At 39.0% G+C, this 18,102-nt stretch overlaps 1 protein-coding gene across 1 annotated transcript; it reads right to left on the bottom strand.

Moving 5' to 3' along the window:
• Nucleotides 1-1,945: 1,945 nt before the first annotated feature.
• LOC115953488 (70 kDa peptidyl-prolyl isomerase-like) lies at nucleotides 1,946-8,941 on the bottom strand. Its single transcript, XM_031071170.1, has 12 exons — nucleotides 8,708-8,941; nucleotides 8,410-8,496; nucleotides 6,657-6,917; nucleotides 5,595-5,672; nucleotides 5,338-5,418; nucleotides 5,023-5,214; nucleotides 4,827-4,913; nucleotides 4,578-4,735; nucleotides 3,377-3,499; nucleotides 3,066-3,212; nucleotides 2,393-2,520; nucleotides 1,946-2,214 (listed from the first exon to the last, which is right to left on the bottom strand). Exons 1-12 carry the CDS (start codon nucleotides 8,862-8,864, stop codon nucleotides 2,115-2,117), a joined length of 1,599 nt encoding a protein of 532 aa, XP_030927030.1. The 5' UTR covers nucleotides 8,865-8,941; the 3' UTR covers nucleotides 1,946-2,114.
• Between the last annotated feature and the right edge of the window lie 9,161 nt (nucleotides 8,942-18,102).

The raw sequence follows: 18,102 nt of genomic DNA, 5'->3' as shown, positions 1-18,102 counted from the left end.
TTATGCTTTCCTGTATGTTGAACTATTTTAAGTTATTATTTGGAATATTTATGATAATTTCCCGTATTCGCCTTGGTTTATTGTTGAGTTCTTGTTATTAGCATTGGTTTACTATATACATCACATATGTTAATAGTATGTTGTTGTGGTGTGTAGGTAATAATGGCATCAAGGAGTGAATGGTTAGATGCATTCCTGACTTATGATTTTGACGAATCATACTTCAACAACGTTGATGATGATGACGTTGGTCATGATACTGATGATGATGACTGGTGGGGTTCAGAGTGCAATAGCGAAGATGAAATAGAGTTTGACTTTGTGAATCCTTTGTTAGGTGAAATGTTCACCTATATGCAGCAACATTATGATAAACAGCCCATGCGTGATAGTATCCTCACGGGGCCAGGATACATGGATGAACTTGATAGTAATCCTAATAAATGCTTGGAGATGTTTTGCATGACACGCCCATATCTGTTACATTTAGTGGATGAGTTGGTTGGTCATGGATACTTGATGGAAGGGCAGGGAGATGTGGATGCCACGAATGCTGACTAGAATTGGTGTTATAACTACTTGCCTCTGACATTGTTTGAAACCTCCACCCCTACATGTATAGACAACCCAATTCAAAAGGCACAAAGAATGGATTGCTCTTGAATAAAATAAATGTAGGAGAGCCTAATAACTAAGCAACCTAATAGAACCACCTCCACACACAGCACTTGCACACAAATACAAACACACAGAAAATTTCTGATTTTTTGTTGTTTTTGTCACAAAATATATATTAGGACTCAAACTTGGCATGAGACTTGAACCAATGGCCTCAAACACATATCCATACAAAGCCGAGGAAATGCTAGAAAATAAGTTTAAGCAACAGCACTGAGATAAGCACCATCATGAACTTATTACATAAAACCGTGGGTTATAGAAGCCAACAAAAAAAAATATATATATATATATATATATATATATATATAAATATAAAAGAACAAGATCAGTAACATCAAGCAAATTTTTCATTAATCATTTCGAGGAAAAAAGAAGAAGATTTCCATAAAAAGCCGTAGAAAAGCTAGAGAATAAGCTTAAGAAACAATTCCAAACAAACTTTGGTCATAGAGGTATTAAAGGAGAAGGGAAGTAGTACCAGATCTATTGCTACTTCTCTTCTCCTTCAATAGCTCTTTCTGTCTTTGTCTACCTATATAGAGAGCAATTAAGCAACAGCATTTGATTGTTCAAGATAAATTTACGAGATCTGAAGTAAAAAATTTATGAGATATATAGACAAAATCATGATAACGGCAAGAAATAAGATCGTACCAACAGAGCCATAGTGCTGCGATGGGTTTACAAGTTGAAGGTGAGAAAGATGAGCAACGTGGGTTGTGTTCAGAGTTGGGAGTCTGGGATTCTGGAGTTCGAGATGAGGGAGGAGAGAAAGCACCTTCAACCCTCTTGGTAACGGAGGGATCTAGCGGAGAAGTGAGGGGCAGAAAATGAGAGGCGGAGTGAGGGTTTGAAGAGCTCAAGGTCGGTGGTGAGAGGGTGGAGACGCTGCTGTGGTCAGAAGAGAGTGTTGAAGTTGATGGGGAGAGAGTGTTTTGTTGTGGAAAGGGCGTGAATAGGAGAGAGAGAGAGAGAGAGAGAGAGAGACAAGGGTAGGCTTGGGTTGTCAAACTACGTTAAAGTTTGTTTATCAAAATATTGATGCTAACTTCAGCCAACTCTTAAGTTTATGTCCTCTTTCTTGGTGCTGACTCCTAGATCACTTTTTATTCTTTTTTAATTCTTCAATTTTGTTATTGCATCAGTTTTGGTTGTCTTGCTTCAAAATCAGATTGTTCACTGATATTGTCCTCTACAACTGCCCAATTATCTAACTATAATACATAAGCAATAGATGTGTATTGAACTATTAATATCATTCAGCCAAAAAAAAAAAAAACTTTTAATATCATGAATTAAACAATACAAGGCTGGTTTCCATACAATGGGCCACCACTTGAGAACAAATTGGTGCCAAATCAAAGAAATTAATCCCATATGATTCCAGTATTAGTGAAGCTTTGCTAGTAGAGAAGAACTGGAATACTTTTCAACTATCCCATTCTTGAAAGCATTGTGCTGAAAATCTCAGTTTGATATCTAGCATATTCCCTTTGCTTATCTTTAAGCTCCTTGTACACGAGTTTCACATCTCTATTATTTCAAAATCAATGAAGGAATAATGTATTAATGAATTGAAGAAAAATATAAGCAAAAAATTCATAGAGGAAGTATCTACTCAAATTGGTCTTCATACTATCAATACAATGAATTCAGCAGTGGGAGGGAAGTGGAGAGAAAGAGGAAGAGATGGGATTCACAACACTCATACCTATTATTTGGATCACTAGTTAGAGCTCTCTTAATATCATCCTCGGCTTTGTCTAGCTCAGATATTTTTAGATATGCTTGGGATCGTCTATATAGAGCTTTGACATTGCATGGATCATGTTTTAGGACCTGATGCAAAGCAAAAAAGCAGTATTCATTCTTGTTATCTTACAATGAAGAAATTTCTATGATTGATTATTGAGATATTGAAGCTTTAAAATGCCCTTTTTGTGTATAAAAATGTAAACAGGTAATGTTAATGTCTGAGAAAAAGTCAAGACTGCCAGCACCATACTGCCATTAAGAGGCATGTAGTTTTCATTTGTGAGGCATCCATAGGAAAGCAGACCCTTCCATGAATCAAGTTTCCACCAGGCTTCAATCCATTCCAAGCATCACCGGCATCAATACCAGTGTTTCTATGTCTAGATTGATTCATCACTACTATATCAAGCACTCTAGAATCTTATAAATACAATCAAGAGACAATAATCCAACTAAAATGACTCGAGCTGGAAATCAGAAAAGACCTGTATCAGTACTATATCAAACACTCTATACCCTCGAATACAGTGCTTGCTGCATCACAACCATATCAAGCACTCTATACCCTTTTGGCTCTGTAGATTATTTGCCAATGAAGAGAAAGAAAAAGGGTGTGGGGAGGAACATACCTTTGTGCATAGTGTTGAAGCTTCAAGATAGTCCCCCAATTTAAGTTTACAAGCTGCACTGTTCAAATTACTTGAAAACCATAGGGCCTTTGCTATGGACTTCTCATCATCAGTGAAAGAGTGGTCAAACTCTACATATGTTGCAGCCTGAAAATAGCAGTTAAGCAGATACTTCAGTTAATGCTCAACATCATCCCCCCCCCCCCCCCTCTAAAGATAAATGCCAGTCCATGCAGAAATACTATTACTTCATTCACATTATAGACTATCTCCTAGTATAATAAAAGAATTTTCATATCAGAGGAAATTTCCTTCTCATATTTTCTGGAAGCAAGCCAAAACTTCCCGGCCTTAAACAGCACATTTCCATCATTTTTCTTCCTCTCACATGCTTCTATTTTCTCTTTAGTGTCCATCTTCCAAAATGGTTTCTCCTGTACACAGGATAAATTCATCAGAACAAGGAAAAAAAAAAAAAATCGTAATTAGCATACACATCAGAGTTGGTCTTGCCCACCACTTCTTATTGTTCCTAGTTTATAAAAGAAATAATGATTTTGAAATCCACATGGAAATTGCAGAAAAAAAAAATTAGCTCCTGAGACATGGGCAATAAGTTGAAAATGGGTACAGGCTACATAATGCTCATAAGAAAAGGATGCTGTTTTCTTAAGCTTGACACATTATTCTTAAGCTCTAATGTGCAACTCACATTAGCATTGATTTAAGGTTTTATTATTGTATGATTATCCTTATCATTATAATTTTTAAACAAAAATATATAACAGAGGACATGAAATAAGTGGTACAAAATAGTCCAAATTGGTGCTCAACATGAAACATGTGCTTGATTTTAGTGGAATAACTCATCTACAAAAAGAGCTCTAATATTCAAACTCATATGACTGAAGATGATAGGAAGAAAGTTTTAAATGAGTGAATTATGCAAATTTAAATTTTCAGTTCCTGTTAGAATTTAACTATGAACTTGACAAGTAATAAAGGCAACTAGATCTAAGGCCTTCTTCATACTATATTTTTAGATTCAAGATACAAATAAAAATTGTACTAGCAGGAAATAAATAGAAAAAAAAAAGGTGCTGAGGACAGAAACTAGGAAGTGCATTGTTGAGCATATCTAGAAAGAGGAGACACTCTGGTTAGTTTAAATCAGGAGTCAATCACACTAATTATATGGGAAGACTTAAAACATCCCAAGATAATAATTGCCCATTAAGAATCTTTAACTGTACTTGCAATATCTCAATCTTTTGTTTTATGCTTTTTATTACAAATCACATCATATTTGGTTAGCATCACAAGGCATAACAGAAGTCTTGTGAATAAAATGTCAGTAAACAGCCACCAACAGATTCAACACAACTTGTTAGAATATTGACCATAAAAAGTTTTGCTTGAAGGAATTAAAGGAACATATGATCAATGCTTCACAAATGATTGCCACTTCCTTTTCCAAACAGAAGTGGAATAGGAGATATAAGAATGGAGAACCTTAATGAAGTCAATCAATTCGACTTCATAAAAAAGGTCTTCATTTGCCATCCCTGAAATGTCATTGCTATGCAAATATCCTCTGGTGACAGTGACTAGGGCTTGTTCTCCTTTTTTCATAGTCATGATTGCTCTGTCTAAACCCTCATTTATCTGTTCTGCAAAGTTATGCGACAATTATCAAGATTACAAAAGATGCACAGATTATTGATCATTCCAAAAAGTAGTGCACACAAGAAAACAAAGTACCTTCTAGGGTTGTAAACTCAAAAGGTTCTTCATTTGACCCCTTCCTCTCAAAAACTGTTCCATCTTTCAATTTACCATAGTATATCACTGAGAAAAATGAATTATGAAAACTGTCAGGATTATTTTTTATCTACATTTGAAAATTCAATAGACAAATGAGAATGACAAACTAGAATATTTTTTATCATAAGATTACCTTTCACCACGGATCCTTCATTTGGACGGTCGAAGCCTTCACCAACTTTTGTGATCCTTTTAAGGACCTTCTTATCTCCGGTGACATCAACGACACTTTTCCAGGACACAAGTTCAAGTTTGATGGTTAAATTAGAATCGGAAGGAACATCATCAGTGTCTGTAGCTCCATTTTCATTTTGTCTAATACCATCTGAAAAGGAATGACTTGAGCTTAATATATGTTCTCTAGTAGAAGGTGTAGAACAAAGAAAAGTGAAGTACATTTACTTAAGACATACTGCCTCAAAGGGAACAAGTAACAGCACCAACTTACATGAAAACTTCACAGCTAGCTCTGCTTTCTCACCCCTTCTCATTGTTTTCACTGCTTTGCTTATGGCAGGGCAAAGATAACCTGTTCCCATAAAGGAGGAAAAAACCAAAAACTTCTGAGAATAGGCAGACTAACATTTTTCTAAGTCATAGCTAATTATTATAGATGTTTCTTCACAGTAATTATGATAAAGAAATCTGATTCTAATTGAATGGAAATGTAATTCCATAATTAATTAACAAGCAAGTTCAACTTACCATCACTTACATTAAACTCCACACCTTCATCAGACTTGGAGACAAGTGCTGCATTCTCAAGTCGTGCCTCATACTTCACTGAAAAGATAGAAGAACGCAAATGTAATCATGCACTCCCAGAAGTATAAAAATAATTAAATAGGAAAAAATAACACAGCTGATGATCTGGCTAGTTAACTTCAGACATTCTTAATTTTTTCCGAAAGCAGTCCAAGTCCCACCCGATCCCATCCACAACCAGGTCTAAAGGCTACTTCAAATGAACGTTCCATGAATGTTTAGATCAGACTCTGAAGGAGTTATTAGAATCTCACCCTTTGAATGATGGGGATTAGATTATACAAGCAGTGCTCTATTATTGTGTTTATGTTTACTTCATCAGCTAAAGAATATTCATATCAAAACATAAAGACATGCTCACATATGTAAATATTTTAGTTTCATGCGAAACTTGTCTGTCTGTAGAAGATTAACCATTCAATTCATTGTGATAGTTATTTTTTTTTTTAATTCCATCAGACTTTTTCCACCTTGTGTCAGTGAATGTCCGTTCAAGGACTCAAAATTTTAAGCCTCTTCTTTGAGCGCATAGTTTTCTTTCTACAATAATTACCAGTATGGACCAAAAAGGATAATATACATTCTTTTCATTTTCTATATTGCCTTTTGGATTTGCTGATAAGAATATCTCATGTGAATCGAATATATGACTGAATTTCTATGGAATTGTTAAGACACTCTTTTGTATTTTCCCTTTTTTGGTATCACAGAAGTACCATTTTGAAATTACAACCTTCATAATCAATGGAATAGAATGATGATAGGAAGTATGGTCTAGCAACCTCCCAAGCTAATGCAGCAACTTGATATTTGTTATCAAAGTTAATAACCACTCCATGGGGTAGTAGAATTGGCTGGGGACCACGCCTCATGAAGATGAGGTCACTAGTTTGAATTTCCCTTGCCCCATCCCCCTAGGGAGAAAAATTCACTTGCATAAAAAGAAATCACAAATTTAATGACCAAACTTTTCAATGGTTTAGTTTGTCGATTCAATATTACCTAACACTTCATCAGCTTCTCTTGGAGTCGCCCATCCCTCACCCTCCCTGGTTATCTTCTTTAGTATTCCTCCATCACCAGTTACGTCCCTGATGGAGGTCCAAGAGAGCATTTCAACATAAAAAATGAGAGTTGAATTGGGAGGAATCAGGGGTGGAAAGCCGAGTTCACCATAGGCCAAGTTTGGTGGTATTATGAATAGTGCTCTCTCACCCTTCTTCATAGTGGCAACCCCTTCATCCAATCCTTTTATGACTTCACCTGAAATCCAAATTGTCATGGAATGACCAAAAAAAGAAAAGAAAACAAAAGGGAAACTAGAAACACCAAGTTAAATGAAGATGCAATCTAATGAACTCAATTGTTTCTCCATAATAAAAATAAAAATTATGATTTTCACTTTCAATACATATGAAAATTGGAGAATAAGAACAATTATGAAGAATTAATATGACAATTTTTGTGAAGTGATAGAGCCATCTCTTACAACTTCTTCCCCATTTTAATTTGGCAATGCAAACATAGCAGACAACTTTTTGATACTTTCAGAAGCAATTGTTATAAAAGTATTCTTCCTAAGGTATTAAAGTTTAGAAATTGTTATAATAGAATTGAAATTCTATAAAAATGCTCTTCAAAAAGCATCTCAATGTTATCATTATTTTCTTTTTATTGTGATTTTTATTATTATTTTAAAATACAAATTAAAATCTTGAAAAACAAATCCAAAAACCCTGTTCTCTTAATGGGTTTATGGCTTGTATTCTCATTTAGTTGTTACAAAGGCGTCTCATTTTTTTGGATTTCAGTTGGCACAGCTGGTAAACACTATCATCATCTAGTAAAGGACCTAAAATTGAATCTTGCCTATACCAAAAGGAAACTGGAGGTGGAAATCATGAAGGAGTATTTTGCTACAAGGATTTTCATGAGCATGAAAGTTGGATGCCCTCAAGATTATTGGTGGCTAGTCTGTAAAATGAGAATGACCCAGTAACTAAGGTACATACCAACCAGTGAGATTGGTTGGTGACAATTTGAAGGTTAAGTTAGTAAAGAAAAATCATAGAGTGGGCTTGAGAAAAAAATGAGAGGGCATTGAAATAATGGAGAGGATACATTTTTCTCTGGTTGAGAGGGGTTTGTATAGTATCTCTAGTGGTATTTGGTGGGATCTTCCCCATGCAGTCAGGAAGAGAACCTGCCATAATGCTATCCCCCTATGTTCTTTGGTGGCTTCCTTATGTGTTCTTGCCAATCTATTTTACTACATAACTAAATAATTATTATTCTTCTGTGCCAAACTTTATTGGAAATGCAAAAGAAATCTTTCCTATTTTCATCAATGTCTTTTAAACATATAAGAGGAAAGCAAGCATTGTGAACAAAGAAAGGAAAAAGAAAGAAGAGAAAAATACAAAATAAAAGAATAATAAAACTTTCCTTGAAAATTTGTGTATAAAAAAATTACTAAACCAAACATCATCACTAGAGATAAATCCAAACATCATCACTAAACCAAAGTACAGAGAGAGAAAAAAAAAAATTTCAGTAAGATTCCACTATCAAATTCAAGTTTATTACATTCTCCAAAAAAAAAAAAAAAAAAAAAAAATCAAGTTTATTCAAACTTCTTTACTAAACAAATAAGCATAATTAAAATTAGTTATATGACAAGGCAAGCATACAACATCGTAAGCTAAAGCATTTTAGTCCTCTACCATGAGTATTAATTGATTTGCACACTACTTACTTTGGCCTAGTTTGAACCGAAATGGAGTTCCTTTATCTACATTCGAATCCAGACAAGCCCCGCCCTCGACGCGTCCGCTAAAATGAACTGGAAAATATGAAACATCCTCAGACTTCATGTTCATAATCATGTGATATTAACCAAAAAAAAAAAAAAAAAAAAACAGAAGTATGCTGTTCTGGAATTTGCATGTATGAAATTTAATTAGTCATGCAGTGACTGAAAATTAAATATTTTGGCTTTCTTTTGTTTTGGTTAGCTTTGTATGAACTACAGACAGAGAAATGGAATGGAGTACCTTCCACTTCGTCCCCTGTAAATGGAGTCTGCCATGAATTGCCTTTCTTGAGAATCTGCTTTCTCAGGCCTTGACTTCCGATTTCACTTTCTGGGCATCCTGAATTTTTGGTTTTAATGTCACTTTCCAAACTGGAAATGGGAAGAGAGAGTGCCATTGAAAATTGAGAGAGAGAGAGAGAGAGAGAGAGAGAGAGTGAGTGTGTGTGTGTGTTTCAAGTAAAAGATAAGCCGTTGTTCGTTTCCCTCCTCCTGAAGCATTCAGTTTAGATTTTTTTTTTTTTTTTTTTGGTTAGGTGTCTAACTCGGAGAGTTCACTCACCTGAACTCGGGACTGGTTGGATGCCAAATTGACCGAGTTGTTACACCGCTTGCAAATTACCATTTGTTTTTTTTTTTGTACAATAAATTACCATTTGTTGAACTCTGAAATCAACTTTTAATAATGTTACATCATTCAATAACTTATTATTAAATATATTGTGGGGCCCAACAATTCGTGGACCAGGCCCATTTGCCCTTAGAGAGTCCGAGGGCCCAATCCGAGGAGAACTGTGGCCCAAGCTCCATGACGCAGAGCACAGATCAATTTTGGGAGGCAGCCGAGGACAGTCTAGTCCTCGGCAAGCCCATAATCCGCCCAGAATAAAGGGATAAATTCGTAAGGAAATCCAAAATACCTTGGGGCGATTACCCTAAATACCCTTCTAGATAAGGCCCAATGCCTGACAGAACCGTACTCTGCAGCTTTATCAAGTCATCCCCAACAATTCCGGGATTAGACTGATGGGACCAATGTCAGTATTTGTAAAGACTGACCCTACACGTGGACGAAGGACATCGAATGCACGCTAGTATAAAAGGAGAAGTAAGTGAATCTAGAAGGGGGGGAGAAAAAAGGAAGGACTTCATGAATAAGATCGCTGGAACGATCCATGCACAGAAGAGAGAAGGTCCTCCGTGGGACAGCCGGAAAGGATCACAAGGGTCCTCGGATCAAGTCCGAGGAGCCCATTCTCAGAAGTGGCAGCATGGCGGGGCTTTAAACGTTTAGGCCCAGTCCTTCCACAGGGAAAGGATCACAAGGGTCCTCGGATTAAGTCCGAGGAGCCCATTCTCAGAAGTGGCAGCATGGCGGGGCTTTAAACGTTTAGGCCCAGTCCATTTTCCACAGGGACCTTTCTGAAATCCAGACCGGACCATCGCCCCGTGACCAAGCCCAAGCTTTTCAAGCCCACTCTCTACAAATCGTATTGTGAGGGATCTCTCCCGCGTGAACCCAAAAATGTCACTGGGCCGCGCAGGAATCGTGTCCTTACAATTGGCGCCGTCTGTGGGAAAGCATGCGCGCTTGGCGCAGGTGGCGGTGGAGTCAACTCTCTACTAAGCAAAAATTCACGGAGCTTCCTCCGTCTCCTTTGACGTGCAGCTGTTGTTCCGACATAAACTTCTGCTAGGGGCTACGCCTTGCAGCGCCCATGGCGTAGGCAGCCTTAGGGGCTCTTGGCCTCAAGCCGGCTCTCCCCGCCCTGATCTAGGGGCTTACATCCGAAAAACAAACAAGCACAAAAAACAAATCTCATAAGCTTTGGACAGAACCAAGGTCTTGCATGGTCCTCGGACTCAAACCTATGGGGAAACCAAGCACAAGAGATCAAAATCAAAAGCTTTGGACAGAACCAAGGTCTTGCATGGTCCTCGGACTCAAACCTATGGGGAAACCAAGCACAAGAGATGAAAATCAAAAGTTTTGGACAGAACCAAGGTCTTGCATGGTCCACGGACTCAAGCCTGTGGGGAAACCAAGCACAAAAAACAAATCTCATAAGCTTTGGACAGAACCAAGGTCTTGCATGGTCCTCGGACTCAAACCTATGGGGAAACCAAGCACAAGAGATCAAAATCAAAAGCTTTGGACAGAACCAAGGTCTTGCATGGTCCACGGACTCAAGCCTGTGAGGAAACCAAGCACAAAAAACAAATCTCATAAGCTTTGGACAGAACCAAGGTCTTGCATGGTCCTCGGACTCAAACCTATGGGAAAACCAAGCATAAGAGATCAAAATCAAAAGCTTTGGACAGAACCAAGGTCTTGCATGGTCCACGGACTCAAGCCTGTGGGGAAACCAAGCACAAAAAACAAATCTCATAAGCTTTGGACAGAACCAAGGTCTTGCATGGTCCTCGAACTCAAACCTATGGGGAAACCAAGCACAAGAGATCAAAATCAAAAGCTTTGGACAGAACCAAGGTCTTGCATGGTCCACGGACTCAAGCCTGTGGGGAAACCAAGCACAAAAAACAAATCTCATAAGCTTTGGACAGAACCAAGGTCTTGCATGGTCCTCGGACTCAAACCTATGGGGAAACCAAGCACAAGAGATCAAAATCAAAAGCTTTGGACAGAACCAAGGTCTTGCATGGTCCACGGACTCAAGCCTGTGGGGAAACCAAGCACAAAAAACAAATCTCATAAGCTTTGGACAGAACCAAGGTCTTGCATGGTCCTCGGACTCAAACCTATGGGGAAACCAAGCACAAGAGATCAAAAGCTTTGGACAGAACCAAGGTCTTGCATGGTCCACGGACTCAAGCCTGTGGGGAAACCAAGCACAAAAAACAAATCTCATAAGCTTTGGACAGAACCAAGGTCTTGCATGGTCCTCGGACTCAAACCTATGGGGAAACAAGACAAGAAAATCAAAAGCTTTGGACAGAACCAAGGTCTTGCATGGTCCACGGACTCAAGCCTGTGGGGAAACCAAGCACAAAAAACAAATCTCATAAGCTTTGGACAGAACCAAGGTCTTGCATGGTCCTCGGACTCAAACCTATGGGGAAACCAAGCACAAGAGATCAAAAGCTTTGGACAGAACCAAGGTCTTGCATGGTCCACGGACTCAAGCCTGTGGGGAAACCAAGCACAAAAAACAAATCTCATAAGCTTTGGACAGAACCAAGGTCTTGCATGGTCCTCGGACTCAAACCTATGGGGATGGCAACAAGAGATCAAAAAGCAGCTTTGGACAGAACCAAGGTCTTGCATGGTCCACGGACTCAAACCTAAAACCAAGCACAAAATCTTGCAGAACCAAGGTCTTGCATGTCCACGGACTCAAGCCTGTGGGGAAACCAAGCACAAAAAACAAATCTCATAAGCTTTGGATAGAACCAAGGTCTTGCATGGTCCTCGGACTCAAACCTATGGGGAAACCAAGCACAAGAGATCAAAAGTTTTGGACAGAACCAAGGTCTTGCATGGTCCACGGACTCAAGCCTGTGGGGAAACCAAGCACAAAAAACAAATCTCATAAACTTTGGACAGAACCAAGGTCTTGCATGGTCCTTGGACTCAAACCTATGGGGAAACCAGGCACAAGAGATCAAAAGCTTTGGATAGAACCAAGGTCTTGCATGGTCCACGGACTCAAACCTATGGGGAAACCAAGTACAAGAGATAAATATCACAAGTTTTGGACAGAACCAAGGTCTTGTATGGTCCTCGGACTCAAACCTATGGGAAAACCAACTACTCGTAAGGAAAAACCACATTACGTAGAATTTGGATTCATCTGAGGAAAACTCTCCACTCGCCATGGGGTCAGTTCCCAAATTGCGGGGATTCGCAAGTCTGCTCTTAGATCTACAGCACCAAGGGAATCGATGCGACGTAGGGCAATACGTCACCTGAGAAACGATTTGAGTTCTTTACCCTCCGTCAACTCCTCGGACGGTACTCTCGTACTTATCACAGAATATTCAATTGTTATTTTTGCTAGTTTCTTGAGTTAAACTTGCTATGAATTATCGCCGTAATGTTTGGTAGTGTTGGTACATTAGAATTGATTGGATTATGTTTCAAAACTTCCTGCTCTAAGTATCATTGAAGAAACAAACACAGGGAGCACACCCTTCCACAAAATAATGTTGCAAAAAGAGTAGTATTCAAAATAAGTAGGCAAAATTTCCTTTTTTATTAAAACAAAGAAACAGTACAGCATACAACAAAAAGCTGAAATCAACTTGTGATAAAACTTGCTACATGATAGAAAGGAAAGTTACAAGGAAGCAAGAGAAGGTCGAGGAGGTAGCACAGACGAGAGGTTGGCTACTGCCTCAAGACTTCGTTTCATCCTCAACGCTTTCACGTGCCCGAAACTCAGGCAGCAAAAGAACCTGACCTCAGGCTAACACCATCTACAAAGAAGATGCAGGGAGCCGGAAGTTGGGAAGCCCCCGCAGAAATTTGCCGGATACAAGTTAGACAGTGCTGATGGTGGAAATTCCTTCTTCGGACATACCAAAAATCTGGCATGGCCAGAACCTGCTTCGGATTTTGACTAAAAGCGTGGGAAACACCCTCTCCCCTCTGTCATAAGGGAATGTGTCCTTGAATCTATGCCTTCGTTGCCCGTATGTCACTCTTCTGAGCCTGAGGAGAACGTGGCGCCTTTGCGGCGGAGAGAGTTTTTCTTCCCCGACCCTCGTCTCAAACATGACTTACTGCGGGAGGAAGCTGAAGGAGGAGACTAAGGAGCTGGTGCCTAGGCAAAGAAACTTGCTCTCTTATTTATTTGAGGATATAGGGTGGTGGCATTTAATTAGCGCAGCTTCCCAAGGAACGCTACAGACAAAACGTTTCCAGCTCGACTTCCAACAGACCTCTGCAACGACAAGACTAAAGGAGCCTCGTAGAGGTGCACCTCGAACATCGGGACACCCAAAAGTACCGCGTGGCCAAAGACTATGGAAATATCTCCTGATCTGTGGGCCTAGTAAATTCGCGGCCCATGCCCTTGCTACATGATGGCCCACGGACTACGGCCCACGCCGGGTAATAACTAATGCCGAGGACAACCTCCTGCCCGGCCGCGTACGGGATACCTAAGGAGAGGGAATAAAACAGAACCAAGGCCTTGCATGGTCCTCGGACTCAAGCCTATGGGGAAACCAAGTATAAAACTATTATTATTACAAGTTATGGACTGAACCAAGGCCTTGCATGGTCCTCGGACTCAAGCCTATGGGGAAACCAAGTATAAAACTATTATTATTACAAGTTATGGACTGAACCAGGCCTTGCATGGTCCTGACTCAAGCCTTGGGAAAACCAAGTATAAAATCATTATTATTACAAGTTATGGTACAGAACCCAAGGCCTTGCATGGTCCTACGGACTCAAAGCCTATGGGAAACCAAGTTAAAAACTATTATTTTACAAGTTATGCGACAGAACCAAGGCCATTGCAATGGTCTCAAGACTCAAGCCTATGGGGAAACCAATATAAAAACTATTATTGATTACAAGGTTATGGACTGAACAAGGCCTTGCATGGTCCTCGGACTCAAGCCTATTGGGAAACAAAGTACAGAAAAGAAAAAACTACAAGTTTTGGACAGAACCAAGGCCTTGCATGGTCCTCGGACTCAACCCTATGGGGAAACCAAGTACAGAAAAGAAAAAATACAAGCTTTGGACAGAACCGAGGCCTTGCATAGTTCTCGGACTCAAGCCTGTGGGGAAACCAAGTACAGAAGAGAAACTCAAAAGATTTGGACAGAACCAAGACCTTGCATGGTCCTCGACTCAAGCTATGGGAAACCAAGTATTAAAACTATTATTTTACAAGTTATGGACGAACCATGGGGAAACCAAGTATAAAACTATTATTATTACAAGTTATGGACTGAACCAAGGCCTTGCATGGTCCTCGGACTCAAGCCTATGGGGAAACCAAGTATAAAACTATTATTATTACAAGTTATGGACTGAACCAAGGCCTTGCATGGTCCTCGAACTCAAGCCTATGGGGAAACCAAGTATAAAAATTATTATTATTACGAGTTTTGGATGGAATCAAGGCCTTGTATGGTCCTCGGATCCAAACACGGCATCAAGCCTCCAGTTCTCTCCTCGGCCAGCATGGGTAATCATTATTTTTCACTGGTCGGCCTTATTGGGCCAAACACTTATATTAGAGTTATGACAACATCTTTTTATTATCAAGTATTTTGGTCTTAGTTGTCATCGGTTTAGACACTTTCTCATTGAGTCGAGCAGCATTTACCAATATACAAAAACATAAACGGAATATGCAAAATGAAATAATAAACACTTTTATTAATATAAGAGATTATTACAATGTACAAAAAAGGGCTCAAACAAGCCTATACAAAAGGAGGACTGCTGAAGCAACGATAACATTCGCAGTACAGAGAAGTAAGCAGTCAGGCTTCTTTTAAACTCATCTTCAAGGTCTCTTCAGTCTCTGCATCAATATTGCTCATATCATGATAAGAACCTTCTTCGGAAAAGGATGAAGAACAAGGGAAAGGAATCGAAGGAGAAGGAAGAAGAATTGAAGGAGAAGGAAATAGTAAGGAAGAAATCAATGAAGAAGATGGAGGAGATGGATGAGGAAGATGGAGGACATGAGTAAAGAAGGAAGAGATGAAAAGAAAGAAAAGGAGCAAAAGAGGGAGAAGCAGAAGCACTTAGCCCCTGCCTCAGCCCTGACTCCTAACACGTTGGTGCCATATTAGGTACGCTCGTGAGGAGCCGGGTGGTGCTGATATTGGGTATTCTCGACTCAGTCACGCCAAGCGTTCGGCGTGGTGAGCCCCTGCTTCGGATTTTGGCTAAAAGAGAGGCGGGACAGATCTTAAGTCTGCGCCACCCTTGCCCTGATTGAGCCATTTCAAGCTTTATCAAAATATGGTGTCTGGAGGAAGGGCATGATTTCTTCATCATTTGTTGCGATCTCAGAAGAATAGAAGGGAGTTAGTACGAAAGTGATGGCCTCCTGCTTGCCTTCTTATAGGAAGAGCAGAACGGATGGCATTAAATGCATTCAACCTTCCCAAAGAATCTGAAGAAAAAAGAGGCGTCCGTTCCACTTCTCCACCTTATCAAATGAGCCGCCGGATATAAATGAGCCTCGTTAAGGGAATTCATTAAGGGCGCGTCTGGGACGTCCAAGCGGCAGGAGCAGATTCCGAGCGGATTAAAAGGAATCCCTCAAAAACCGCCTAACTTCCTGGGAAACCGCTCATATAAATGCGGGATCAAGCCAAATGGGACATATTAAGGGCCCGGGTTTGCCAAAACCCTCCTTTCCAATCCGGAATTCGGATAGAAGGGTTTTGAGGGGCTATTGTGGGGCCCAACAATTCGTGGACCAGGCCCATTTGCCCTTAGAGAGTCCGAGGGCCCAATCCGAGGAGAACTGTGGCCCAAGCTCCATGACGCAGAGCACAGATCAATTTTGGGAGGCAGCCGAGGACAGTCTAGTCCTCGGCAAGCCCATAATCCGCCCAGAATAAAGGGATAAATTCGTAAGGAAATCCAAAATACCTTGGGGCGATTACCCTAAATACCCTTCTAGATAAGGCCCAATGCCTGACAGAACCGTACTCTGCAGCTTTATCAAGTCATCCCCAACAATTCCGGGATTAGACTGATGGGACCAATGTCAGTATTTGTAAAGACTGACCCTACACGTGGACGAAGGACATCGAATGCACGCTAGTATAAAAGGAGAAGTAAGTGAATCTAGAAGGGGGGGGGGAGAAAAAAGGAAGGACTTCATGAATAAGATCGCTGGAACGATCCATGCACAGAAGAGAGAAGGTCCTCCGTGGGACAGCCGGAAAGGATCACAAGGGTCCTCGGATTAAGTCCGAGGAGCCCATTCTCAGAAGTGGCAGCATGGCGGGGCTTTAAACGTTTAGGCCCAGTCCATTTTCCACAGGGACCTTTCTGAAATCCAGACCGGACCATCGCCCCGTGACCAAGCCCAAGCTTTTCAAGCCCACTCTCTACAAATCGTATTGTGAGAGATCTCTCCCGCGTGAACCCAAAAATGTCACTGGGCCGCGCAGGAATCGTGTCCTTACATATATATTTTAAATAATTTAATTTAATTTTAAATTTGTCAAAATTCGCATTTAGTTAATAAATATTGAGTTGTATAATATTTGTTAAAGTTACACAAATCCAATAATTTTTTTAGAGTTTTAACATGTGACATCTGTTTTCGATGATTGTGCTAATTATCATCAAATTAAAACATCAATTGATTTTTAGTGTAGGTGGGAATTGAATTCTAGATTTCTTATTTAAACTATTAGAGACTTTACCATTTGATCTAATTAGAACCCACAACACAACCTATATACACCAAAGTAAGAAAAAAAAAATGATATTGATTAAAAAAATGATATTTATTTTTGTTAACTATGAATTTTTTAAAAATATTTTTTTGCCTAATTTTTAGAATCAGGATTTCTTATAAACTTTTTTTTTTTTTTTTTTTTTTTTTTGGGTAGAACATATCCTTTATGACTTGGGCGGCCCAAGTTTGTTCTAAAGCTTAAGTAGTCCTAAGAGGCCAAGGTTGGGCTGAATGTATGACGACTTAGCCTGGGCCAAGGTGCTTGTTTGGATTAATAAAGTACTATGTTATATATTGCTACATTATTTGGGCCAACAATTAGTTGAAGATGATTTTTTTGGGTAAAATATTATTTTGGTCCCTAAATTTTAATAAAAGTTTGTTTTTTGTTTTTAAACTTTAAATAGTTCTTTTTTCATCCTTAAATTTTGTAAAGAGTTTTTTCAAAAGTTTAGAGATAACAATAGGGATGAAAAAAGAATTTTTTTCAATAGTTTAGGGATGAAAAACAAACCTTTAGTAAAGTTTAAAGACATAAATAAAATATTGTTAATAGTTTAAGGATGAAATATGAATTTTTTGATAGTTTAAGGATGAAAACTGAACTTCTTAAAGTTTAGAGATGAAAAACAAACTTTTAGTAAAATTTAGAGACCAAAATAGTATTTTACCCATTTTTTTTCTTTTCTTTTAGAGAAATTGACGAGGATGATCTCCAACAAATTAGGCATATTTTTACCCAATTTGGAAATTAAAATCTATATATTTATTTTTTCATTTTGCCCACCTAATTTTTTAATTACACTTTGCAAGACTATATGTATTAGTCCAAGAGGCCAAGGTTGGGCCGAATGTCCAACGGCTTAGCCTGGGCCGAAGTGCTTATTTGGATTTATATAGTACGATTAGGTTTGAGTGAAACAGTGCCGAAGTACTGTGTTATACATTGCTACATTGTTTTTTGTTTAGGCCAAAAACTAGTTGATGAGGGTGTTTTAGTTGCTATATATATATATATATATATATATAAAGAGATTTTAACGAATCTCTCTCTATCTCATCGTACCAATGTCAAACTATGTCAAGTGAGAAGATTTTACTGAGTAATGGACACTTACCTCTTCTTGTGTCAAAAAACTAATAGACCTGATGAGATTACCCCTTCTTCTTTTCTTTTTATTTATTTTTATTTTTTTAATTTTGAAAATTTTTTAGTGTGTTT

This window comes from Quercus lobata, chromosome 7 (assembly GCF_001633185.2).
Source record: "Quercus lobata isolate SW786 chromosome 7, ValleyOak3.0 Primary Assembly, whole genome shotgun sequence".
Lineage (NCBI taxonomy): Eukaryota > Viridiplantae > Streptophyta > Magnoliopsida > Fagales > Fagaceae > Quercus > Quercus lobata.
This window is presented reverse-complemented; position numbering and strand designations above follow the sequence as displayed.